At 30.5% G+C, this 27636-nt stretch overlaps 2 protein-coding genes across 71 annotated transcripts; both read right to left on the bottom strand.

Moving 5' to 3' along the window:
• Nucleotides 1-30: 30 nt before the first annotated feature.
• LOC149512359 (1,4-alpha-glucan-branching enzyme 1, chloroplastic/amyloplastic-like) lies at nucleotides 31-9199 on the bottom strand. 21 transcript variants are annotated; one of them, XR_016332815.1, is made up of 13 exons: nucleotides 9064-9199; nucleotides 8845-8955; nucleotides 8443-8567; nucleotides 7712-7754; nucleotides 7507-7566; nucleotides 6528-6587; nucleotides 5965-6081; nucleotides 5404-5463; nucleotides 4390-4517; nucleotides 4097-4216; nucleotides 3236-3341; nucleotides 3020-3130; nucleotides 31-2631 (listed from the first exon to the last, which is right to left on the bottom strand). XR_016332815.1 is itself a non-coding variant. In XM_089753070.1 (11 exons), exons 3-11 carry the CDS (start codon nucleotides 8478-8480, stop codon nucleotides 3124-3126), a joined length of 633 nt encoding a protein of 210 aa, XP_089609196.1. In that variant the 5' UTR covers nucleotides 8481-8567; nucleotides 8845-8955; nucleotides 9064-9199; the 3' UTR covers nucleotides 2829-3123. The 21 variants fall into 21 exon arrangements, 1 of the variants encoding a protein (XP_089609196.1); XR_016332816.1 differs by lacking the exon at nucleotides 31-2631 and having other exon boundaries at nucleotides 2829-3130; nucleotides 8834-8955; XR_016332814.1 differs by lacking the exon at nucleotides 31-2631 and having other exon boundaries at nucleotides 2829-3130.
• On the bottom strand, nucleotides 9064-27420 carry LOC111314672 (1,4-alpha-glucan-branching enzyme 2, chloroplastic/amyloplastic-like). Of its 50 annotated transcripts, none has more exons than XM_089753059.1 (18): nucleotides 27233-27411; nucleotides 26952-27028; nucleotides 26763-26789; nucleotides 26609-26660; nucleotides 24148-24207; nucleotides 23170-23250; nucleotides 22553-22669; nucleotides 21977-22059; nucleotides 20954-21075; nucleotides 20660-20780; nucleotides 19617-19738; nucleotides 18778-18850; nucleotides 18183-18261; nucleotides 17175-17296; nucleotides 16882-17001; nucleotides 16070-16186; nucleotides 10206-10295; nucleotides 9775-10032 (listed from the first exon to the last, which is right to left on the bottom strand). In XM_089753059.1, exons 13-18 carry the CDS (start codon nucleotides 18192-18194, stop codon nucleotides 9957-9959), a joined length of 537 nt encoding a protein of 178 aa, XP_089609185.1. In that variant the 5' UTR covers nucleotides 18195-18261; nucleotides 18778-18850; nucleotides 19617-19738; nucleotides 20660-20780; nucleotides 20954-21075; nucleotides 21977-22059; nucleotides 22553-22669; nucleotides 23170-23250; nucleotides 24148-24207; nucleotides 26609-26660; nucleotides 26763-26789; nucleotides 26952-27028; nucleotides 27233-27411; the 3' UTR covers nucleotides 9775-9956. The 50 variants fall into 50 exon arrangements, 46 of the variants coding, with proteins under 46 accessions (XP_089609168.1, XP_089609166.1, XP_089609185.1 ...); XM_089753061.1 differs by having other exon boundaries at nucleotides 19617-19709; XM_089753042.1 differs by lacking the exons at nucleotides 17175-17296; nucleotides 18183-18261; nucleotides 18778-18850 and adding exons at nucleotides 9064-9189; nucleotides 19840-19966 and having other exon boundaries at nucleotides 9948-10032; nucleotides 27233-27420.
• Between the last annotated feature and the right edge of the window lie 216 nt (nucleotides 27421-27636).

Genomic DNA, 27636 nt, shown 5'->3' with positions numbered 1-27636 from the left:
TAACAAATTGTATTAAATAAAAGATAAATATTATACAATCCAAATTGTATTAAATAAAAGATAAAATATTATACAAGATAATTTTGTTAATTAGATAAATTACACGATAAATAAAAAAAAATTTCAAGATAAAATACAAGATGATCTTAATTAGATATCTAATTAGTATACATGCACATAACACCTAGAATTTCTAAGGAGGTCAAAGTCTCATTGAACAATGCTTTAAAATCTATAACATTATAAAATTTTTATAAAAAAGAAAAAGAAAAATAAAATAAGAGAAAATATTAAAGCAAAAGGAAAAATTAAAAATAAGTACTAAAAAAGAGAAAAAAAATAAAAATAAACAAAAGCACAAAATAGAAAAAAAATTAGTTTATAAAATACGTACAAAAAATAAAAAATATAACAAATAATAAGAAATAAAGGTATAAAAAATCAAAGATAAAAAATTAAAAGATCAAAAAATGAAAAGAGATGACAAAAAAGAAAAAAAAAAGTTCAGAAAACACAAGCAAAAAAAAAAGTAATAAGAAAAAAATTAAAAAAAATCAAAATTAAAAAATTAACAAAGGGAAAAAATTAATACAAAACAAAAATAAAAACAAAACAGGGAAGTGCAAAACAAAAAATGGAAACAAGAAAGAAAAAAGAAATTTGAGAAAAAAATGAGAAAAACAAGAAAAAAATAAAAAAAAATGAAGAGACAAAATTATGAAATAAAACAAAAAGAAAAAAAGTTTATAGAAAATTTTAAAACCAAGAAAAAAGTGAAAACAAAAGAATATGAAACCACATGAAAAAATAAATAAAAAAAAGAAGAAAAATATGAAAGGAGAAAAAGTTACTGAAAAATTATAAAAAATGGAACAGAAAAGAACCAAAAATGATAAAGTAAAAAAAAAAAAGAAAAAAAGGTAGAAAAATAAAAAATTTTGAAACATTATAAAAATTTATGAAAATATAAATAAAGAAAGAAAATAAAATAAAATTAGAAAAAAATTGAAGCAAAAGAAAAAGGATAAATAGAGCACAGAAAAAAGAGAAAAACAAAAAAACAAAAATACGATAACAAATATAAAAAGTAAGAAAATAAAGAATGAAAAAAGAAAAAAATTGAATAAAAATTTCAAAAACGAAATGGAATGACAAAATGAAAAAAAAAAGTTTAAAAAATACGAAAAATCAAAGAACATATAAGACATAATAAGAAAACAATATAAAAATTCAAAGACAAAAAATTAAAAAGGAGAAAAGTTAATGCAAAAAAAAAAAAGAGAATTTAAAAACTCAAATAAGAAACGAAAGAAAATTTGTGAAAAAAATAAGAAAAGCAAGAAAAGAATAAAAATGAAAAGACAAAAGATTTGGAATAAAAAAAGAAAAATTAAAACAAGTAACAATCAAAGCATATGAAAAAAAAGCGAAAAAAAGAAAAATTTTGAAGGGAAAAAGTTATCAAAAAATTGTAAAATAGAGCAAAAAAAAGACAAAAAAAATAAAAAAATGAAAAAATAAAAAAGATTCAAAAGAACAAAAATAAAAAAATTTGAACTTTATCAAAAATTTTTAAAATATAAATGAAAAAATAAATTAAGAGAAAATATTAATATAAAAGAAAAAATTAAACAAAATACCGAAAAGGAAAGAAAATAAAAATAAAAAAGAAACAAAATAAAAATTTAGCGAATCAAAAAAACATAAAAAAATAAAATTAATAAAAATTTCAAATACAAAATAGAAAAAACTTTTAGTTCAGAATATACAAAGAAAAACAAAAAAAATAACAAATATAGGAAAAAGATTAAAAAAATGAAATAAAAGTTAATAAAAAAATATAAATAAAAAAGAAAAACCTTGAGAAAAAAATAAAAAATGAGAAAAATGAAAATAGAAAGTTAAGAGAGAATAAAAAGAAAAAAATTAATAGAAAATAATGCGATTGACCAATTAGATTGAAGTAGCAAAAAAGAAAATCGAAGTAAAAAGAAAAAAATGTAAATAAAAAAGTAATAGAATGAAAATAAGAAAAAAAGTATTCTGTAAAACAAAAAAAAAGAAAAACAATGAATGAAAAATTAAGAAAATGCATAAAAAGCAAAAAAAAAGAAAAAAGTTAAATAAAAGGAAGTAAATAAAGAAATAAAAAAATTCTACGAAGTTTAATCTTTAATTTATGTTTTAAAACATAATTTGAATTTGAAAGTTTAGATGCGAAATATTTGATTTGAATTTATTGATTTTAAATTTAGAATTCTTAATTTTTAAATCGTTAAAAATGTAAAATATAGATACATGAAATAAATAGTGATAGATATAACAGTTTCAAACTAGTGTTATTATATATAAGCCAATAAATTTCCAAAAGAAAATAAAAAAAATAATTATTATCTCTTAACAAATTGTATTAAATAAAAGATAAATATTATACAATCCAAATTGTATTAAATAAAAGATTAAAATATTATACAAGATAATTTTGTTAATTAGATAAATTATACGATAAATAAAAACAAATTTCAAGATAAAATACAAGATGATCTTAATTGGATATCTAATTAGTATACATGCACAAAACACCTTCCATTTCTAACGAGGTCAAAATCTCATTCAACAATGCTTTAATATCTATAACATTATAAATTTTTTATAAAAAAGAAATAACAAAAATTAAAAATAAAAAAGAAAAAGAAAAATAAAATAAGAGAAAATATTAATGCAAAAGGAAAAATTAAAATAAGTACTAAAGAAGAGAAAAAAAAATTAAAAATAAACAAAAGCACAAAATAGAAAAAATAAAAAAGTAAGAAAATGAAAAAAAATAATGAGTCAAAAGAAAAAAATTAGAAAAATACAAAAAGTAATAAAAATTTCAAAATTGAAGAAAAAATTACAAAATTAAAAAAAAAATTAGTTTATAAAATACGTACAAAAAATAAAAAATATAACAAATAATAAGAAATAAAGGTATAAAAAATCAAAGATAATTTCATTTTTGAAATTACTCAGATATTACCTGCAACCCATGATGGGTGTCCATCATAGAAGTCACACCATCAAATCTAAACCCATCAAACTTGTACTCTTCCAGCCACCATCTTGCATTTGAAAGAAAAAACCTCAGTACCTAAAGCAACAAGTAAAAATTAATATTTACACACAATAGGATGGATGGAAGCCAAAATTTTCCAACAAGCTATTGTTTAAGAGAAGTTTCAGTAGAAGTACATACTACCCGCTTCCATAATTAAAAAGGTGAGAATCCCACATCCAATGGAGACCCTTTGACCCCGAGTGGAAGTAACGAGCATTGGTTCCATCAAACATTTTCAATCCATCTAACACATTATTAGATGCATGATTGTATTTATCAAACAACAGTTAGATACAAAGATGGATGAGAAAATTAATTAATAACTTAATTTAACTAAAGAATAAAAATTCACAGAGATTTATGGCAAAAGATTACTTACGCAAAGCAACAAAACAAATACTTGAATAAAAGTTTGCTATAGCTTAGAAATGAATGACTTGCAAAAGATAAAAACTTTCATTGTAAACAATACAATAAGATTCCATTGGTAGTTGTTTTTGCTACTAGCTTTTTGCCTCCAAAAGCAGAGAGTACATTTGGGTAGAAAAGACAATAATACTTTAAAAGAAATAAAAATAAAAAATACAATCTCTTGTAGAACAAAATACTACGATTTCTCATTTAATAGAACAATTATACTACAAATTCTATTAAATTTAACATATATATTTTCAAACAATTATGACTTTGCTTTCTCCCTCTTAGGTTTGTTCTTTAGAAACCTTTTAGGAAGCCAACAGCAACTAGTAAAAAACATAGTAAGAGTAAGGACCAATAGCAGCCTAAATTCTTATGGCCATACAGTCTAAATACTCGCATCAAGTCTTTAGGAAGAATGACCATACAGTCTAAGCAGGAGAAGAAGAAGAAAAAGTGTTTATATTTTCGTTTTTGGTATAAAAAAGCTGGGAAAAACCGTTTAAACAAAAACTGTAATAGCAAATAAAGCTGAAGGGTGTGTTTCTAGAAATGATATTCTCCTGCAAGTCCAATTATTACCTGTGTACAATATCCATAAGAACAAGTAGACCGAACTCGTGGGCCCTATCTATCAGTGACTTAAGATCATCAGAGGTTCTAAAACGGTTGCTTGGTGCAAAGAAGTTTATCACATGATACCTGCAACATATTAAATGCAACTTGTTAAAAGCATAAGAGGTTAGTTTCCATAACCAAAACTAAATTCTGAAGAAATATTTCTGTTTACATCCAAAACATAATATTTTAGTACAAATTAACAAACATAAACAGCAACAAATAAAGATGAGCTGATACTTTGGTGGAGATAATACCCAAATTTAGCAAAATACGAGTGCTCTTGAATTGCCATGATTTGAGCAGCATTATATCCAAGTCCTTTAATGCGGGGAAACATATCATCTCTGAAGTTGGCATATGTGCTAATTACTGGCTCCTGCATCTTAGAGTTGATAATATTAAGAAAACTAGGAAATGGATTAAGCATACCAACATGTAGCATGGAAGATGAAGACAGAAGGTGTTTGTGGGACAATTTTCTTTGAATGACAAGATGATGAAAACTAGAGATAAATTTTGGTTTATTTACAAATTTAGGCTTCTTAATGGGTTTTAGATATGGGTGAAGAATCATAATGAAATGCAATCAAACCAACTTCTATGTTATTGATTTGAAACTGCTATTTAAGATATTTCTATACACAAAGCAGTTAATAGAGATCTAAGTCACTAGCTGTTTGGTATTTGCATTATCATTAACTAAAATAATACTCATTATTTAGTATAATCCAAATGGAAGGACTTCCTTTAGCCAAAGAACACAAAATGTAGGCCGTATACACCTATGTCGCTTTTTGCTAGCTTAATTTGATAGGTTTTCTCTTTAAGAGAGGCCACCCTGCCTACGAGATGCAAGCAAGTTCCATTTCAAAATTTAAAGGCCTTTCCAGACAGCTATATTGTTTGATGCTCTTAGAGATATTCAATGCAAGTCAAAATGTCTCTCGGTCTTCCTTTTTCTTTTTTGGAGGGGGGTTAAAATTGATAGTTAAAATACAAATACTAAGACAAGTTTTCCTGTAAAATGTGTTGTCTTATAAAACCTGTTGCTTTACTTTTCGGTCTCAAAACCTTACAAGAACACTTCATAGAAAGGGTTGAAATAAATAGCATAAAAAATATGATCCCACATATTTTTTAATGAAGCTTTTTATCAAACTTAAGGTTTTCTCTTTTAAGATTAAATAAATCAAGGAAATGCAATTCAACACAGAGACAAAATAGTTGAATAACAATTTGCTACATACAAGGGAAAGGAAGATGCATACCATGCTGCTCATTCCAACATGTGATTTTGGTCTTTTTGGCTGGGGGTGTTTGAATACATACTTTTCTTGTTACAGTATAAAAATCATTAGTTAAGTTAGAAAGTACAAAAATTTGAGATAAAACACATATTACAGACTAAACTAAGTTGGTTGTGTTGTGTAGCGAGTAAACTTGAATAAGCGAGAACACAATTTAGAAACTGACTTCATATATGAAAACAAACCAATCAAAATTGTTTTCTTAAAAACCTTTAAGGGCATTGATCTTAATATTAACGTTATAAAGGAAGACATTCATCAAAACAACCAATCCAAGACAAATAAGAAATTCATTATTTGTTTATATAATCAATTAATCATAATTGTGTGCATGCATGCATGCATGCATGCTTTTGTCTATGTATCTTCACACACATGCAGTCATATTAAATTATCATAAACATTAGTTGGTATTTCTGATTTTCTCCAAGCTCCAAATATTTCAGCTGTTTATAGTTCGAAAAGAATAAGTTATCTAATCTTTCCAATAAAACCAAAAGATCAAACAGCCACCAACTGTACCTCTTCTAGCGAATCATAGTATATTCCGTTGTATGGGATTTCACCTGGTGCTTGAACAGAGAACTTGATCCAAGCAGGAATAGAGACCTTAATCCCAAATGGAGTTTCCATACGAATCTACAATTATATGGTCAAAAAGTTAAAATGGACACATGAAAAGCGAGGTTTTGATGAATGATAATTGACATGATCATACTAGTGAACCAGAAAAATGTTTTTTTTTTTTACATCTTCATCTTTTCTTTCTTTCTCCCTTCTTTTTAGGGCGGGAGTTAGTTGGATTTGAACTCAGCTACCTTGAATAATTTTGCTACTCAAACCATATGCACATGCAATAGGATCAGTGTAAAAAAAAAGCATCATGCTTAAAGGTTCCTGGTCCAGAAGTCATGATCAAAAGGATAAATACATTGTTGATCTACAAGGAAAGAGTTGCAAGTTTTTATAGTTTCTTTTTACTCTGACTTAAAATGTGGAAAAAGGAAATAATAAACAAGTAGCATTTGAATGCAAGCACAATTACTTTCAAGAGCCAAACTTATGTTCATCTACAGGTAATTTACCTTCACTTGAGAACCATGGGGAATTGGTGGTGAACCATCAGCATTATTCGGCCAAAAGATCTCCCAGACACCAAACTCATTATATTAAAAAACAATTAATATTTGTAGAATTAAACATTAGATGTTAGTTAAATATAGAAATAGACAATAGATCACTGCCAATGTAAATCAACACAGCTTTCTAAGCACTTAGAACACAGTCACCTTCCCTTTCATACTTGGGACTGCATGGCATTAAATATATGAATTTGTTGATACAATTAATTGTTACATAAGCAAGGTTACTTTTGCACTTAATTATAAAAACTTTGACAACGCTTGTCTCCTTAACTTTTCTATTTGGAGCTTTTAAGAATACCAACTACACTAGACTATACACCTAATCTTCGGTCCTTTAAGAAGAATATTTATGCTCACATATACATAAAAAGATCCACCTTTGCATTCAGATTTAACATTAAGCTAAGTGTTTTGACAAACCAAGCTTAAATAACTTTTAACTTCTTTCAGCATGAGCATTTAGAGAAGATATAAGCATTGACTTATGAACAGCTGGCATTGCAAATACTACAGTTTCTTAAGGCATACATCTCAGAGCAAATAGGTCAGAGTCAAAGAGAAATGCAGAGGAAACAGTAGCTCATTAAAAGCAATACAAATGATGTGTAGTTTCATCAATAGATATAAAATTGCATGAAGGCTGCCTCAGAAACAAAGTGCGGAGTTACTGAGATTTTGACAGCACCAATTCCATCTTGTGACTGCGTTATGTATGTCATGCATAGGAGAAAAAGATTCAGAAAGCAATCAAAGAAAATCACTTGTAGGTGCACCTACTAAAGTATTGCTAAATTATTATCAACTTCACTACACTTAATGTCAACTAACCCATCAATGGCAGGTCAGTTCTTACAGACATGGAAAATATCAATTCAATGCACACGTGGCATTTCTTCTTGCAGAAGAAAGCATAACATACCCAGCTCATAATATTTGCATTAGGGTTCCAATTGTTAAAATCTCCAATCAGTGCTACTAACTGAAAAAGAAAATGCAGTAAAATAATCACAAAAATTGATGAGAAAACAGAAAACATAGAAGTTAATAAAGACTTTTTTTGTTGCATAGAAGTTAGTAAGATTAAAGGTTAAAATCTCAAAATGTTAAAATGATGCATAACAAACCCTAGCTCTTGGTGCCCACTCCCTTAAAGTTATTCCTATCTCACTGAAAGCCAGATGAGATTATAATCAGAGAGAGCAATATCAGCTTATCATAAAACAACTTCTAAGACCAAAAAAATAAAATAAAATAAATGGAGAATAGCATTTTACTAAAAATTAAAGTTAACAAGTTAGATATTAAGCAATGTAATACAAAAAAATGATAAAGGAAACAAGTAGAAGACATTCACAAATAAATAAAATAAACATATAAAAGTGAAATAATAGAGAAAGGACTAATTCTAATGGCCTTAGTAAAATTCTCAATTTTTTCTTGCACCAAAGGACCAAATACTTGCTCCACACTTTGTTGAGCATCAAGGAACTGATTTCTTTCTTAGATTGATCTGCCTAAATTTTAAACATATAAAAGTAAATGATCTGGAAAATCACGTACACAGTTCCCACACACTAATCACAAGAAAAACATGTACAATACACATATGTTTGGTAGGCTTACACACACACAAGTACATGTGTGCAAACTTTTTCAAAACAATTTCTACACTTAGCATCCTCATGGATCATGTAAAAAACTATTGAAACCCCATTCCATTTACGCAACCCAGCGCAATAAATGTTGTTATAGAAGAGACAGGGGACTTAGAGCGGACATCATAATTCTGGAACAGATAAATGACTATAAGTCGAAGGATGCTTAATGTGACTCAAAGAAGAGTTATAGAACATACATCTTCACCAATGGTGGCAGCCTCAGGATATAGCCCATGAATCATATGATTAACTAGCATCAGATAGACAGCAGCATCTACATCAGTTGCATATCTACAGTACTCATTGTAGTTTCCGGTAAATGCTACCCACAGCAAGTTCAAGAAAACAAAGGTTAAGCCGGGATAATATATTATAAAGATGCAATGACATTGACACCCTTTGGTCATCAAGAGAATTTAGTTAAAAAACAAACATAGAGAAATGATGCTTCACCACTTATAAGAACCAAAAGTTACATCAGTTCTACTTCTCTATATAACACAAAGTCAAAACTTTGATAATTAACATCTGAACATGCAGGTAACTTATTATATAACACCAAGCAAAATAGAAAATCTGCAAACTTACTCGGATATTACCTGCAACCCTTGATGGGTGTACATCATAGAAGTCACACCATCAAATCTAAACCCATCAAACTTGTACCCTTCCAGCCACCATCTTGCATTTGAAAGAAGAAACCTTAGTACCTAAAGCAACAAGTAAAAATTAATATTTACGCACAATAGGATGGATGGAAGCCAAAATTTTTCAACAAGCTATTGTTTAAGAGAAGTTTCAGTAGAAGTACATACTACCCGCTTCCATAATTAAAAAGGTGAGAATCCCACATCCAATGGTGACCCTTTGACCCCGAGTGGAAGTAACAAGCATCGGTTCCATCAAACATCTTCAATCCATCTAACACATTATTAGATGCATGGCTGTATTCGTCAAACATCAGTCAGATACAAAGATGGATGAGAAAATTAATTAATAACTTAATTTAACTAAAGAGTAAAAATTAACAGAGACTTATAGCAAAAGATTACTTATGCAAAGCAACAAAGAAAATACTTGAATAAAAATTTGCTATAGCTTAGAAATGAATGACTTGCAAAAGATAAAAACTTTCATTGTAAACAATACAGTAAGATTCCATTTGGTAGTTGTTTTTGCTACTAGCTTTTTGACTCCAAAAGCAGAAAGTACATTTGGGCAGAAAAGATAATAATACTTTAAAAGAAATAAAAATAAAAAATATAATCACTTGTAGAACAAAATACTACGATTTCTCATTTAATAGAACAATTATACTACAAATTCTATTGCATTTAACATATATATTTTCAAACAATTATGACTTTGTTTTCTCCCTTTTAGGTTTGTTCTTTAGAAACCTTTTAGGAAGCCAAAAGCAACTAGAAACAAACATAGTAAGAGTAAGGACCAACAGCAGCCTAAATTCTCATAGCCATATTTGCATCAAGTCTTTAGGAAGAATGACCATACAGTCTAAGCAGGAAACGAAGAAGAAAAAGCGTTTATATTTTCATTTTTGGTATGAAAAAGCTGGGAAAAACCGTTTAAACAAAAACTATAAGAGCAAATAAAGCTGAATGGTGTGTTTCTAGAAATGATATTCTCGTGCAAGTCCAATTAGTAGCTGTGTACAATATCCATAAGAACAAGTAGACCCAACTCGTGAGCCCTATCTATCAGTGACATAAAGATCATCAGAGGTTCCAAAACGGTTGCTTGGTGCAAAGAAGTTTGTCACATGATACCTGCAACATATTAAATGCAACTTGTTAAAAGCAGAAGAGGTTAGTTTCCATAACCAAAACTAAATTCTGAAGAAATATTTCTGTTTACATCCAAAACATAACATTTTAGTACAAATTAACAAACATAAACAGCAACAAATAAAGATGAGCTGATATTTTGGTGGAGATAATACCCAAATTTAGCAAAATATGAGTGTTCTTGAATTGCCATGATTTGAACAGCATTATATCCAAGTCCTTTAATGCGGGGAAGCACATCATCTCTGAAGTTGGGATATGTGTTAATTATTGGCTCCTGCATCTCAGAGTTGATAATATTAAGAAAACTAGGAAATGGATTAACCATACCAAAATTTAGCATGGAAGATAAAGACAGAAGGTGTTTGTGGGACAAATTTTCTTTGAATCACAAGATGATGAAAACAGGAGATAAATTTTTGTTTATTTACAAATTTAGGCTTCTTAATGGGTTTTAGAAATGGGTGAAGAATCATAATGAAATGCAATCAAACCAACTTCTATGTTATTGATTTGAACCTGTTATTTAAGATATTTTCATACACAAAGCAATTAATATAGATCTAAGTCACTAGCTATTTGGCATTTGCATTATTATTAACTAAAATAATACTCATTATTTAGTATAATCCAAATGGATGGACCTCCTTTAGCCAAAGAACACACAATGTAGGCCATACACACCTACATGACTTTTTACTAGCTTAATTTGACAGATTTTTTCAAGAGAGGCGACCCTACCTACGGGATGCGGGAAAGTTCCATTTCAAAATTTACAGGCCTTTCTAGACAGCTATACTGTTTGATGGTCATAGAGATGTTCAATGCAAGTCAAAATGTCTCTCTGTCTTCCTTTTTTTTTGGGAAGGGGTAAAAATTGATAGTTAAAATTCAAATACTAAGATAAGTTTTCTTGTAAAATATATTGTCTTATAAAACCTCCCGCTTTACGTTTCGGTCTCAAAACCTTACATGAACACTTCATAGGAAGGGTTGAAAGAAATAGCATAAAAAATATGATCCCACATATGATAGCATTTAATGAAGCTTTTTATCAAACTTAAGGTTTTCACTTTTAAGATTAAATAAATCAAGGAAATGCACATCAGCACAGAGACAAAATAGTTGACTAACAATTTGCTACATGCAAGGGAAAGGAAGATGCATACCATGCTACTCATTCCAACATGTGATTCATAGACTCAAGTGATTTTGGTCATTTTGGCCGGGGTTATTTGAATTAATACTTTTCCTTTTACAGTATAAAAATCATTAGTCAGGTTAGAGAGTACAAAAATTTGAGATAAGGCACATATTACGGGCTAAACTAAGTTGACTGTGTTGTGCAGTGATTAAACTTGAACAAGCAAGAACAAAATTTAGAAACTAACTTCATATATGAAAAAGAACCAATCAAAATTGTTTTCTTAAAAACCTTTAAGGTCATTGATCTTAATATTAACGTTATAAAGGAAGACGTTCATGAAAACAACCTACTCCAAAATGAATAAGAAATTCATTATTTGTTTATATAATTATGGGAAAACACTTATTTACAGTTGATTGTAATTTTGTAATCTGTACATTTATATTTGTATCTCTAGAATTAAGGATAAAAAATTAGGATAGACAATCTCTCAATTATAGGATCAGTTTTTAGGAAGATTTAGTTTCTTAGCTTAACCCCTAGTTAGTTGTATATAAAGTTGTATAATTCTTAAGGAGCAGTTTTTCAATATACATTCAGTTTTACTCTTTGTTTTTCATACAATTTTATTTCTTAGTTTTTCCACATGCAATCAGAGCTTTAAGCTTCTTCTTGGGAAGTAAAATTTTCAGCCTTCGTTGCTGACTTTTATTTTAGGCTTTCATTGTAGAACCCTATTTAGGCCTTCATTGCCGAAACCTGTTTAAGCCTTCATTGCCATTTTATTTTTCCCTTCTTTAGCCTTTATTGCTAAGAGTCATTTCTAGTTATATCTTAAGACTTGTTTCAGTTTAGAAAAAGATATCACTACCACCCAATTTGACGAAGTGTTAACTGAAAAATCATCGAAGTATTACAAATGTCTTGAAAACAAAGAGAGTTGAACAGAAAAGAGATTCAAAAGCTGAGAAACATATTGAAAACCCTTGAAAAGCCTACTGTGGTATGTTCATTGGGTAAGGTTTCTAGTTCAGATAAAGCTTCTGGTTCTCACGAATTAAATGTCTTAGTTAAGCTTATTACGAGTTCTTGGGTCTTTGACTTAGGAGCCACAGACCATATGACACATTCTTCAGAGAAGTTTAGTACATATATCCTATGTCTTAGTAGTATGAAAATTGTTGTTGCATATGGTTCACTTACTATAGTGGCAGGATTAGGAGATGTTCAAATTAATCTCTCATTTGTTCTTAAAAATGTTTATGTTCTCAGATTGTCTATTAATCTGATATCTATACAAAAATTTACCAGATATATGAACTGCAAAATGACTTTTTATCCCTCCTATTGTAAATTTCAGGACCAGAGTTCAAGGAAAAGGATTGAACTTGCTAAGGAGAAGGATGGACTATACTATCTTGACACATCAAATAAAACAAGTAATATCAAGAATAGTTTACCTTTGTCATTTCTTTCTGAAAAATCTTCCAATAAAGATAAAATCTGGCTTTATCATTTTTGTTTTAGACATCCTTCTTTTGGAACTTTGAGAAACATGTTTCCTTCTTTGTTCAAAGGATTAAACATTGAAGATTTTCATTGTGATGTTCCTGAACTTGCAAAGCACAAACATGTCTTTTCCAATTAGTAACAAAAAAAGTTGTACTTCCTTTTACTTGATTCATAGTGACATTTGGGTCCCACTATAATCCCTTATATTTATGATGCAAAATGGCTTGTTTCATTCATAGATGATTGTGCCAGGGTCTCTTGGGTTTTTTTTTACTTAAATCCAAATCAGATGTGAATTGTGTGCTTTTAAGCTTTCAAAACCTGATCCAAAATCAATTTGGAGTGAGAATCAAGACATTTAGGTCTGATAATGCAAGAGACTTTCAACCAGGGTCTATCCACCTATTTCCAAAAGGAAGGGATTATCCATAACTCATCTTGTGTTAATACTCCATAGCAGAATGGATTGACAGAAAAGAAAAACAACCATTTACTAGCCACAAGCTGAGCCTTCTTTTTTCAAGCAACTACACCCAAATCTTAATGGGGGGAAGCTATTTTCACTACCACACATATTATAAAATAAATTGCCTTCAAGGGTTCTGGGATTTAAAACTCTTATGGAACTACTCTCACAATTCTATCCCAACCTTAATACTACAAACAACCTTACACCTAGGATATTAGGCTGTACATCTTTTGTTCATGTTCACAATCATAATAAGGGAAAGTTGGATCCAAGAAAGATTAAGTGTATATTTGTGGGGTATTCATCAACTTAGAAAGGGTATAAGTGCTATCATCCTCCTACCAAAAAATTCTGTGTCTACAAATGTCACTTTTGAAAAAAGTAAACCATTTTTTACTCAACTTTATCTTTAAGGGGAAACTTCATTCATGGAAGATAAGGATAAAAACTTTTTTGCTTGATTTTCCTCTTCTTCAACATTTTTACCCATTAATTCTTCTAAGTTGAAACCCGTTTTTGTTGAGACTAAGTCAAACACTGAATTTGAGTTTAAACCCATTCCAAACACAAAAGATGTGACAAAGGATAATATTGTTCTTGATTCTATGAAGGAATTACAGGTGTACTCAAGATGAAAAGTTTCAGATCCTGAACCAATGCCGGTCCAAGAACCTGATCCTAACTCTAGAAATGCAGTAACTATAGTTTTTGACTCTGTTTCTCAAAATGAGCATGAATCACCTAAAACTATAACTAGTGATTATGATTTGCCTATTGCCATTAAGAAAGGAACCAGAGAATGTACTAAGCATCCATTATACCCAATCTCTAATTTCGTGTCATTTGAAAAATTTTCACCATCTGACAAAAATTTGCTTGAGCCTAAACACTATTTCTATTTCAACTACATTATCTGAGGCATTACCCAAAGAGAAATGGAAGCAAGCCATGAAAATAGAAATGGAGGCCTTGGAGAAAAATAAGACATAGGAATTGGTAGAGAAGTCAAAAGGAAAGAAAATCTAGTGGTGTAAATGGGGTTTCACTATAAAATACAAGGCGAATGGTACTGTTGAAAAGTATAAAGCCAGTTAGTGGCTAAGGGCTATACTCAAACCTATGGAGTGGATTATCAGGAAACCTTTGCTCCAGTTGCCAAGATGAATACATTTAGGATTTTGTTATCATTAGCTGCAGATCACAATTGGCACCTTCAACAATTTGATGTAAAGAATGCTTTTTAACATGGTGATTTGGAAGAAGAAATATATATGAAGGTTCCATCGGGATTTGGAGGTCATCTAGAAGCAATCAAAGTATGCAAGCTGAAAAAGGCTTTATATGGCCTTAAACAATCTCCTAGGGCTTGGTTCGGGAGATTTGCCAAAGTGATTCTAGCAATGGGATATAAATAGAGTAGAGATCACACATTGTTTATCAAGCACTCTGATTCAGGGAGAGTCACAGTTTTATTAGTGTATGTTGATGAAAAAGAGAAAGAATCTCTAAAACAGTGTTTGACTAGAGAATTTGAGATAAAAGAGCTAGGGAGATTGAAGTACTTCCTAGGAATTAGAGTAGCTCACTTATGGCATGGAATTTTCATCTCACAATAGAAATATGTGATGGATCTTTTGAAGAAAACTAGGAAGCTTGCATGCAAACCTACAAATACCCCTACAGATCCTAATTATAAAATTAGAGAAGCAAATGAAAATTCTGTTATAGATAGAGAGATGTACCAAAGATTAGTTGTAAGACTCATTTATCTCTCGCATATTAGACCTGATATAGCATACGCTATGAGTGTGGTAAGTCAATTTATGCATAGTCCTAAAGAAGTGCACCTAAAGGGTGTCTATTGTCTATTGCACTATTTGAAGGCCAATACCGGGAGAGGTATCTTATTCAAAAGAAATTTGAGGCTAATTCTAGAAGCATGTACAGATGCTGATTAACAGGTTCAGTAACTGATAGAAGATCCACCTTGGGCTACTGCACTTTCTTAGGTGGTAATCTTGTGAGTTGGAGGAGTAAAAAACAGAATGTAACGGCAAGATCAAGTGCTGAAGCAGAGTTCAGAGCAATGACTCAAGGAATTTGAAAACTACTATGCTTAAAGATTATCCTAGAACACTTGAAGATTAAGTGGGATTGACCAATTAGACTCTATTGTAATAACAAGCCTGCAATAAGCATTGCACACAATCTTGTGCAACATGACAACAAAACATATTAAAGTAGACCGACATTTCATAAAGGAGAAACTAGACAGTGGGTTGATTTGTACACCTTATGTATTAACCAAGAGTCAACTTGCAGATGTGCTGACTAAAGGTCTCAGCAGTGCAACATTTCAAGAATTATTTTCAAGCTGGGAATGGAAAACACCTATTCACCAACTTGAGGAGGAGTGTGGGAAAACACTTATTTACCGCTGGTTGCAATCTTGTAATCTGTAGATTTATATTTGTATCTCTAGAATTAAGTATTTGTATCCCTAAAATTAAGGACAAAAAATTAGGATAGATAATCTCTCAATTATAGGATCAAATTTTAGGAAGATTTAGTTTCCTAATTTAACCCTAGTTAGTTGTGTATAAACCTAGAGTTCTTGTATAATTCTTAAGGAGCAATTTTTCAATATATATTCAGTTTTACTCTTAGTTTTTCACACAGTTTAATTTCTTAGTTTTTCTACAACAATCAATTAATCATATTTGTGTGCACGCATGCATGCATGCTTTTGTCTATGTATCTTCACACACAAGCAGTCATTTTAAAATTATCATAAACATTAGCAGGTATTTATGATTTTCCCCAAGCTCCAAATATTTCAGCTGCTTATAGTTTGAAAAGAATAAGTTATATAAACTTTCCAACAACTGTACCTCTTCTGGCAGATCATAGTATATTTCGTTGTATGGGATTTCACCTGGTGCTTGAAAAGAGAACTTGATCCAAGCAGGAATGAAGCCCTTAATCCTAGATGGAGTTTCCATATGAATCTACAATTATATGGTCAAAAAGTTAAAATGGACACATGGAAAAGAAGGTTTGGATGAATGATAATTGACATGATCATAACAGTCCACTCAAAGGAACAGAGCAAATACTTGAATAAAATTTGCTACAGCTTAGAAAAGAATAATGACTTGCAAAAGATAAAAACCTTCATTGTAAACAATACAATAAGATTCCATTTGATAGTTGCTTTTGCTACCAGCCTTTTGCTTCCAGAAGCATAAAGTACATTTAGATAGAAAAGACAATAATATTTTAAAAGAATTAAAAATAAAAAATATAATCTCTTGTAGAACAAAATACCATGATTTCTCTTTTAATAGAAAAATTATACTACAAATTCTATTGCATTTAACATATATATTTTCAAACAATTATGACTTTGCTTTCTCCCTTTTAGGTTTGTTCTTTAGAAACCTTTTAGAAAGCCAAAAGCAACTAGAAAAAACATAGTAAGAGTAAGGATCAATAACAGCCTAAATTCTCATGGCCATATTTGCATCAAGTCTATTGGAAGAATGACCATACAGTCTAAGCAGAAAAAGAAGATGAAGAGTTTATATTTTCATTTTTGCTATGAAAAACCTAGGAAAAACCATTTGCACAAAAACTGTAACAGCAAATAAAGCTGAATGGTGTGTTTCTGGTAATGATATTCTCCTACAAGTCCAATTATTACCTGTGCACAATATCCATAAGAACAAGTAGACCCAACTCTTGAGCCCTATCTATTAGTGAGTTAAGATCATCAGAGGTTCCAAAACGGCTGCTTGGTGCAAAGAAGTTTGTCACATGATACCTGCAACATATTAAATGCAACTCGTTAAAAGCAGAAGAGGTTAGTTTCCAAAACCAAAACTAAATTCTAAAGAAATATTTCTGTTTACATCCAAAACATAATGTTTTAGTATAAATTAACAAACATAAACAGCAACAAATAAAGATGAGCTGATATTTTGGTGGAGATAATACCCAAATTTAGCATAATACGAGAGCTCTTGAATTGCCATGATTTGAACAGCATTATACTCAAGTCCTTTATTGCGGGGAAGCACATCATCTCTAAAGTTGGCATACGTGTTAATTATTGGCTCCTACATCTCAGAGTTGATAATATTAAGAAAACTAGGAAATGGATTAACCATACCAAAATGTAGCATGGTAAATAAAGACTAAAGGTGTTTATGGGACAAATTTTCTTTGAATGATAGTATGATGAAAACTAGAGATAAACTTTGGTTTATTTGCAAATTTAGGTTTCTTAATGGGTTTTAGAAATTGGTGAAGAATCATAATGAAATGCAATCAAACCAACTTCTATGTTATTGATTTGAAACTGCTATTTAAGATATATCTATACACGAAGCAGTTAATAGAGATCCAAGTCACTAGCTGTTTGGCATTTGCATTATCATTAACTAATGTAATACTCATTATTTAGTATAATCCCAATGGAAGGACTTCCTTTAACCAAAGAACACGAAATGTAGGCTGTATGCCCCTACATGGCTTTTTTCTAGCTTAATTTGACAGATTTTCTCTTTAAGAGAGGCCACCTTGCCTACGGGATGCAGGAAAGTTCCACTTCAAAATTTACAGGCCTTTTCAGACAGCTATATTGTTTGATGCTCTTAAAGATGTTCGATGCGAGTCAAAATGTCTCTCGATCTTTCTTTTTTTTGAAAGGGGGTAAACTTGATCGTTAAAATACAAATACTTAGATAAGTTTTCCTGTAAAATGTATTGTCTTCGAAAACCTCCTGCTTTACTTTTCAGTCCCAAAACCTTACAGGAACACTTCAAAGGAAGGGTTGAAAGAAATAGCATAAAAAATATGATCTCACACATGATAGCATTTAATGAAGCTTTTTATCAAACTTAAAGTTTCCTGATTAAATAAATCAAGGAAATGCAATTCAGCACAGAGACAAAAGAGTTGAATAACAATTTGCTGCATGCAAGGGAAAGGAATATGCATACCATGCTACTCATTCCAACATGTAATTCATAGACTTAAGTGATTTTGGTCTTTTTGACTGGGGGTGTTTGAATACATTTCCTGTAACAGTATAAAAATCATTATTCAGGTTAGAGAGTACAAAAATTTGAGATAAGACACATTACAAATTAAACTAAGTTGACTGTACTTGAATAAGCGAGAACAAAATTTAGAAACTGATTTCATGTATGAAAAAGTACCAATCAAAATTGTTTTCTTAAAAACCTTTAAGGGCATTAATCTTAATATTAACGTTATAAAGGAAGACGCTCATCAAAACAACTTACTCTAAGATGAATCAGAAATTCATTATTTGTTTATTTAATCAATTAATCATATTTGTGTGCAGGCATGCATGCATGCTTTTGTCTTTGTATCTTCACACACATGCAGTCATTTTAAAATTATCATAAACATTATTTGGTATTTCTCATTTTCTCCAAGCTCCAAATATTTCAGCTGCTTATAGTTTGAAAAGAATAAGTTATATCATCTTTCCAGCAAAACTAAATCAAATAGCCACTAACTATACCCCTTCTGGCTAATCATTGTATATTCCGTTGTATGGGATTTCACCTGGTTCTCGAATAAAGAACTTGATCCACGCAAGAATGGAGTCCTTAATCCTAGATGGAGTTTCCGTATGAATCTACAATTATATGGTCACAAAATTAAAATAGATGCAAGAAAAAGGAGGTTATGATGAATGATAATTGACATGATCATAACAGTCCACGAGAATTTTTTTTTATTCATATTCAGCTTCTCTTTCTTTCTTCCTTCTTTTTAGGGCGGGAGTTAGTTGGATTTGAACTTAGCAACCTTGTTTCCGAGACATTTGTAGTACTCTAGTGATTTTTTCAGTTGATATTTCATCAAATTGGGTGGTAGTGATATCTTTTTTTGAAAGGGTTCGGCAATAGAGGCCTAAACAGGATTCGGCAATGAAGGCCTAAAATAGAATTCAGCAATGAAGGCTGAAAAATTTTGCTTCCTAAGAAAAGCCTAAAGCTCTGATACCATGTGAAAAAACTAAGAAATAAATTAGTGTGGAAACTGAATGCATATTAAAAAACTGCTCGTTAAGAATTACACAAGAACCTTAGGTTTATATACAACTAACTAGGGGTTAAACTAAGAAACTAAATCTTCCTAAAAAACTAATCCTATAATTAAGGGATTGTCTATCCTAATTTTTGTCCTTAATTCTAGGGATACAAATACTTAATTCTAGAGATACAAATATAAATATACAGATTACAATATTACAACCAGCTGTAAATAAGTGTTTTCCCACAGTTACATCAGTTCTACTTCTCTATATGACATAAAGTCAAAACTTTGATAATTAACTTATGAACATGCAGGTAGCTTATTATATAACACCAAGCAAAATAGAAAATCTGCAAACTCACTCAGATATTACTTGTAACCCATGATGGGTGTACATCATTGAAGTCTCATCATCAAATCTGAACCCATCAAACTTGTATTCTTCTAGCCACCATCTTGCATTTGAAAGAAGAAACCTTAGTACCTAAAGCAACTTGTAAAAATTAATATTTACACACAACAGGATGGAAGGAAGCCAAAATTTTTCAACAAGCTATTGTTTAAGAGAAGTTTTAGTAGAAGTACAAAGCTTCCATAATTAAAATGGTGAGAATCCCACATCCAGTGGTGACCCTTTGACCCTGAGTGGAAGTAACGAGCATCAGTTCCATCAAACATGTTCAATCCATCTAACATATTATTAGATGCATGCCTGTAGCCGTCAAACATCAATTAGATACAAAGATGGATGAGAAAATTAAATAATAACTTAATTTAACTAAAGAATAAAAATTAACTAAGACATGTAGCAAAAGATTACTTACTCAAAGCAATAGAGCAAATACTTGAATAAAAATTTGCTACAGCTTAGATAAGAATAACGAATTGCAAAAGATAAAAACTTTCATTGTAAACAATACAGTAAGATTCCATTTAGTAGTTGTTTTTGCTACTAGCTTTTTGCTTCCAAAGGCAAAAAGTACATTTGGGTAGAAAAAACAATAATATTTTAAAAGAATTAAAAATAAAAAATATAATCTCTTGTAGAACAAAATATTATGATTTCTCTTTTAATAGAACAATTATACTACAAATTCTATTGCATTTAACATATATATTTTCAAACAATTATGACTTTGCTTTCTCCCTTTTAGGTTTGCTCTTTAGAAACCTTTTAGGAAGCCAAAAGCAACTAGAAAAAACCATAGTAAGAGTAAGGACGAATAATAACCTAAATTCTCATGGCCATATTTGCATCAAGTCTACTAGAAGAATGACCATACAGTCTAAGCAGGAAAAGAAGAAGAAAAAGAGTTTATATTTTTATTTTTGGTACGAAAAAGCCAGGAAAAACAGTTTGCACAAAAACTGTAACAGCAAATAAAGCTGACCCAACTATTATTACCTGTGCACAACATCCATAAGAACAAGTAGACCCAACTCGTGAGCCCTATCTATCGGTGACTTAAGATCATCAGAGGTTCCAAAATGGCTGCTTGGTGCAAAAAATGTATGTCACATGATACCTACAACATATTAAATGCAACTTGTTAAAAGTAGAAGAGATTAGTTTCCATAACCAAAACTAAATTCTGAAGAAATATTTCTGTTTACATCTAAAACATAAATTTTTAGTACAAATTAACAAACATAAACAGCAACAAATAAAGATGAGCTGATATTTTGATGGAGATAATACCCAAATCTAGCATAATACGAGTGCTCTTGAATTCCAATGACTTGAACATAATTATATCCAAGTCCTTTAATGTGGGGAAGCACATTATCTCTAATGTTGGCATATGTGTTAATTATTGGCTCCTGCATCTCAAAGTTGATAATATTAAGAAAACTAGGGAATGGATTAACCATACCAAAATGTAGCATGGAAGATAAAGACTAAAGGTGTTTGTGGGACAAATTTTCTTTGAATGACAGTATGATGAAAACTAGAGATAAATTTTGGTTTATTTGCAAATTTAGGCTTCTTAATGGGTTTTAGAAATGGGTGAAGAATCACAATGAAATGCAATCAAACCAACTTCTATGTTATTGATTTGAAGCTGCTATTTAAGATAATTCTATACACAAAGCAGTTAACAGAGATCCAAGTCACTAGCTGTTTGGCATTTGCATTATCATTAACTAAAGTCATACTCATTATTTAGTATAATCCAAATGGAAGGACTTCCTTTAACCAAAGAACACGAAATGTAGGCTGTGTACACCTACATGGCTTTTTGCTAGCTTAATTTGGCAGATTTTCTCTTTAAGAGTGGCCACCCTGCCTACGGGATGCAGGAAAGTTTCTTTTCAAAATTTACAGACCTTTCCAGATAGCTATACTATTTAATGCTCTTAAAGATGTTCAATACGAGTCAAAATGTCTCTCAATCTTCCTTTTTTTTTTTTTTGGGTGGGGGGGTAAAATTGATAGTTTAAATACAAATACTAAGATAAGTTTTCCTGTAAAATGTATTGTCTTATAAAACTTCCTGCTTTACTTTTCGGTCTCAAAACCTTATAGGAACACTTCATAGGAAGGGTTGAAAGAAATAGCATAAAAAATAAGATCCCACACATGATAGCATTTAATGAAGCTTTTTATCAAACTTAAGGCTTCCTCTTTTAAGATTAAATAAATCAAGGAAATGCGATTCAGCATAGAGACAGAAGAGTTGAATAACAATTTGCTACATGCAAGGGAAAGGAAGATGCATACCATGCTACTCATTCCAACATGTGATTCATAGACTTAAGTGATTTTGCTCTTTATGGCTAAGGGTGTTTGAATACATACTTTTCCTATTACAGTATAAAAATCATTAGTCTGGTTAGAGAGTACAAAAATTTGAGATAAGACACATATTTCAGACTAAACTAAGTTGACTGTGCTGTGCAGTGATTAAACTTGAACAAGCAAGAACACAACTTAGAAACTGACTTCATATATGAAAAAGAACCAATCAAAATTGTTTTCTTAAAAAGCTTTAAGGGCATTGAGCTTAATATTAACGATAGAAAGGAAGACGTTCCTCAAAACAACCTACTCTAAGATGAATAAGAAATTCATTATTTGTTAATATAATCAATTAATCATAATTGTGTGCAGGCATGCATACATGCTTTTGTCTATGTTTTTCCACACATATGCAGTCATTTTAAAATTATCATAAACATTAGTTGGTATTTCTGATTTTCCCCAAGCTCCAAATATTTCAGCTGCTTGTAGTTTGAAAAGAATAAGTTATCTAATCTTTCCAACAAAACCAAAAGATCAAACAGCCACTAAATGTACCTCTTCTGGCAGATCATAGTATATTCCATTGTATGAGATTTCACCTAGTGCTTGAACAGAGAACTTGATTCAAGCAGGAATGGAGCCCTTAATCCCAGATGGAGTTTCCATACGAATCTACAATTATATGGTCAAAAAGTTAAAATGGACACATGGAAAAGGAGGTTTGGATGAATGATAATTGACATGATCATAACAGTCCACCAGAAAAATGCTTTTTTTTTTTGTCCATCTTCATCTTTTCTTTCTTTCTCCCTTCTTTTTAGGGCGGGAGTTAGTTGGATTTGAGCTCAGCTACCTTGAATAATTTTGCTTGACTTGGAGACCACCCCATTAAATACTTCAATGCCTTTATGTCATGAATTCTAGTAATTAATTATTGTGAAGGTTGTAGTACAAACCAATGATTTATTCAAACCATATGCACATGCAATAGGATCAGTGTAAAAAAAAAGCATCATGCTTAAAGGTTCCTAGTCCATAGGTCATGATCCAAAGGTTAAATACATTGTTGATCTACAAGGAAAGAGTTGCAAGATTAAATAAACAAGTAGCATTTGAATGTAAGCACAATAACTTTCAAGAGCCAAACTTATGTCCATCTATAGGTAATTTACCTTCACTTGAGAACCATGGGGAATTGGTGGTGAACCATCAACATTATTAGGCCAAAAGATCTCCCAAACGCCAAACTCATTCTATTAAAAAACAATTAATATTTGTAGAATTAAACACTAGATGTTATTTAAATATAGAAATAGACATTACCAATGTAAATCAACACAGCTTTCTAAGCACTTAGAACACAGTCACCTTCCCTTTTATACTTGAGACTGCATGGCATTAAATATATGAATTTGTTGATACAATTAATTGTTACATAAGCAAGGTGACTTTTGCACTTAATTATAAAAACTTTGACAAGGTTTATCTTCTTTTCTATTTGGAGCTTTTAAGAATACCAACTGCACCAGACTATACACCTAATCTTTGGTCCATTAAGAAAAATATTCATGCTCACATATATATATATATATATACATAAAAAGATCCATGTTTACATTCAGATTTAACATTAAGCTAGTGTTTTGATAAACCAAGCTTAAATAACCTTTAACTTCTTTCAGCATGAGCATTTAGAGAAGATATAAGCATTGACTTATGAACAGCTGCTATTGCAAATACTACAGTTTCTTAAGGCATACATCTTAGAGCCCATAGGTCAGAGTCAAAGAGAAAAGCAGGGGAGACAGTAGTTCATTAAAAGTAACACAAATGATGTGTAGTTCATCAATAGATATAAAATTGCAAGAAGGCTGCCTCAGAAACAAAGTGTGGAGTTACTGATATTTTGACAGCACCAACTCCATCTTGTGACTGCATTATGTATGTCATGTATAGGAGGAGAGGAATCAGAAAGCAATCAAAGAAAATCATTTGTAGGTGCTTCTACTAAAGTATTGCTCAATTATTATGTACTTCACTACACTTAATGTCAAGTAACCCATCAATGGCAGGTCAGTTCTCACAGACATGGAAAATAACAATTCAATACACACATGGCATTTATTCTTGTAGAAGAAAGCATAACATACCCGGCTCATAATATCTACATTAGGGTTCCAATTGTTGAAATCTCCAATCAGTGCTAATGACTGAAAAAGAAAATGCAGTAAAATAATCACAAAAATTGAAGAGAAAATAGAAAACTTAGAAGTTAATAAAGACGTTTTTGATTGCATAGAAGTTAGTAAGATTAATGGTTAAAATCTCAGAATGTTATTAAGATTCCAAAAATTATTAATTAAAAGATTTAAAAAATTAATCTATTTACCAAAAAAATTTAAATAATTATGACTATTTGAATAATTATCTATTTCAAATTACTATAACCTTTTGTTTTGTCATAAAATGATTTTTTCTGTTCGTAGAAGCTTATTTCGAATAAGATATTACAAATTTATTAATATTAAGACAATTAATAAGTAAAAGATTTAAAAAATAAATCTATTTACCTAACAAGTTCAAATCTTTATGAGTATTTGAACAATTATTTATTTCAAATTGTTATGTTATTTTGTTTTGTTACAAATAAATTTATTTCTATTTATAAAAGCTTTTTCTAAATGAAATAGTACTAATTTATTAAAATTAACAAGAAATTTGGAGATCAAATTAACACCATGAGAAAAATCACAGGCATCGTAACATATAAGTCTATAAACTTGACCACTAGATATAAAAATAAGTAGTTATCAATTTTTTTTTATTTATGTGAAATTGGTCAACTTATTGAATTTATCTTATTTTAAAAAAATCCTAAGCTTGACTAGGAGTATAAAAGAATAGACTATGGTTTTTTAAATAGAACTTAGTTCAAAAGTTTAATTACGTGTGAGAAATTAGTATCAATTAATCATATATTATTCTAAAATTAATCTTAATTAAAATGATATTTAGAGTCATTTTTTTTATCTTTTCTTAATTAAAAGTAAATAAAAATTCTTTTTATTGGAATATATTTTATATTTTCTAAAAATATACATAATAAATAAATAAATAAATAACGATAAATTAATAAATGAATAATAATAATAAAACAAAATTTTTTTTAAAAGTAAATGAATGACAGGAAGGAAAGGAATGACAATACCAAAGTTGGGCAGATTTAAATTTTTGGGCTTGATCTTTATTTCTTCAAGTGGACATATCTAAGTTGTCGAATTAAAGGACTGGGAAGACAAATATAGCTTTGGAGCGGCGGGTCAAATTGAACAAACCTGTTCCTTCATCTTCTTTATTTTAATGATTTTGTACCTCCCACAAACAAAACGTCTAGTTTCAAAGAATGTCCGTTATTCTAAAAATAAACCCTGATTTTTCTTTCCCTTTTTACCCTTAAAGTCAGACAGTACTTCCCCTAAATAAACAGAACACAAATTTCAACAAATTTCAAATTACTTATTAGTCAGACCTACTGGATCAACAAAATTTCAATTTAGTTAATGCTGAACCATACAATATGTTTAGTTAACCATGTTTGTTTTAATCGAAGGTAAAATATGTTTATTTACTTACAAGTCAATTATGTTAATCATGTTTGTTATAGTTGTGATTTTGGATGATGTATTTGATTAATTGAAGGTTTTTTTTACATGTTCATATATTCATTGCTACAGCCGGTTCTTTCTTATGACGACCTTGTCTGCCACCAATAGAGAGCAGCCCATGTGGTGGAAAAAATAATTGTATGCATATATAAAGCCTTTTCTAATGGAGATCTTCCTAGAAATTTATCATAGTAGATTTTGCTTTGAACAAATTTCAGAGTCTCTTTACTAGAAATTGTATACATATAAAAGCCTTTTCTAATGCAGCCTTTTCCATTAAAGATGTTGTAAGCTGTGAAAAAAATGCGCTTAAGTAAATTTCTTTCTCATGAGTTTTGCACCGATTAGTCAAAAGTTGATGGTAGAAGAAATACTCAAGCCATGCAAAATACAAGGGAGGTCTGAATGTTGGTTGAAAGGTATTAAAGTTTGATGGAATCCAAGGGTTAACATAGGATTCTGTTTTGATATGTTCATTTATGCTTTAATCAGACAATTAAAGTATCCTAAGCCTGAAGTCAGATTTGAATCAGACAATTAACTTCTACAATATATTTTGATGATGTCTGCTTATTTTGGAGAGTAATGTTTTTTTTTTTTTAATTTCCTATCTGCAGGACTATTTAATTTCTTATGACCCTATTTTTAATGCAATATACCACAAGGACTCCATTGCCTGGAAAGCCACTGATGTATAATATTATAAATAATTTTATCTGCAGGACTACGGTTGGGGTTATTTAATAGTATAAATTATTTCATTATTTCATTATTTTTGGTTGTCTATAATATAATTTTAATAATATGAATATTCCCTAAATCATATTTTTAACCTTATGTTTGAGATGTGGTTTCGATAACAGAAAGCTTAATGAAAAACTCAAAAGGAAGACTATGTACAAGCAATGGCATAATCTTGAAGTGACAGAGTTAAAAGGAGCATTACCTCAAAGAGTCAAGATTGTCCAATTTGACGACGTCCAAGTTTGAACAATACCCTACATCAAGGCAATAAGAGGAGCAAAAGTAGTTAGACAAGACATAAAGAAGAGACAACGGCTCAACCCTGTATGATTGATGTAGGAAGGAGAGCAGTAAACCTCTATTTGTCCGCCTTGCTACGGCATCTTTGTTTGTTGGTCAAATCATGTTATTCATGGAATATGCGATACATGATATTAGGAGCAGTGTCATTTATCACCCCAAACCCCCAAAAGGCAGGTAAATAGATTATTAAAATAATCGGGAAATAGAAGACACGTAATAAACGAAATTGTGAGATACATTACCTCTTTCAAACTTTCCTTGTGTGATTACCAACGATTACCCTTTTGAACAGAAAAATGTACAGGAAAAAAGTAAATATCTGCAATACGAGAAAAATTGGTATTAAATAAAAGACAAGAGTCCAATGTTGGCAAAGCAGAAGTCCCTATTCATCTCAAGTCATGTCAGACACATCCCAGAACACTACTTTACATCAACGGACTACTGATTGCTGCAAAATAATGAAATCGATCAATGAGACATTATCTGTTTGGAAGAGAAAGCGGGTAAAATAGAGGAAAACCTGTTGCAAATAGAGGGATTGTGTGCGTCGCCAGAAATCGAAGATGTAAAACCTGTTACCAATAGAGGGATAGTTTTCCTCCCGATTCAGAAACCCTAATAAGATGGGGAGGGCAGGTATCTGAACTGGTGTAGGCGGGACCATCCAAATTGACTTGGCAAAATAAACTTTTATCCGAACACAGATACGGTGCGCTTCCGCGAAAAATGTTGGTTCCGCTTTCATTCGGTAATTATGGTCTATCAATTATTAAAACGGTGCGTTTAAGTAAAATTAGGGTGTGCTTTAAGTGGTGATGTATCCATCCCAACTTCAAATGGCGATAGCTTTGCGCCCGGTGGTCGGATCGAGACAATTTTTTTTTTATTCCATGTAACTTTTTGAGATCTATGCGTTGGGCAGTT

This window comes from Durio zibethinus, chromosome 23 (genome assembly GCF_047325235.1).
Source record: "Durio zibethinus cultivar Kanyao isolate XHJ-2024 chromosome 23, ASM4732523v1, whole genome shotgun sequence".
Taxonomy (NCBI): domain Eukaryota; kingdom Viridiplantae; phylum Streptophyta; class Magnoliopsida; order Malvales; family Malvaceae; genus Durio; species Durio zibethinus.
This window is presented reverse-complemented; position numbering and strand designations above follow the sequence as displayed.

Excerpts from the sequence above, each read along its gene's own strand:
- LOC149512359 (XM_089753070.1), bottom strand. The coding sequence starts at position 8,480 with ATGGGCTATATCCTGAGGCTGCCACCATTGGTGAAGAT. Across the intron at positions 6,082-6,527 it reads CCCATGGTTCTCAAGTGAAG|ATTCGTATGGAAACTCCATT; the intron begins GTAAATTACCTG and ends ATATAATTGTAG. Across the intron at positions 4,217-4,389 it reads TCGTATTTTGCTAAATTTGG|GTATCATGTGATAAACTTCT; the intron begins GTATTATCTCCA and ends AATATGTTGCAG.
- LOC111314672 (XM_089753042.1), bottom strand. Across the intron at positions 19,739-19,839 it reads ATTTTAATTATGGAAGCTTT|GTACTAAGGTTTCTTCTTTC; the intron begins GTACTTCTACTA and ends AAGTTGCTTTAG. Across the intron at positions 10,033-10,205 it reads TCATATTTTGCTAAATTTGG|GTATCATGTGACAAACTTCT; the intron begins GTATTATCTCCA and ends AATATGTTGCAG.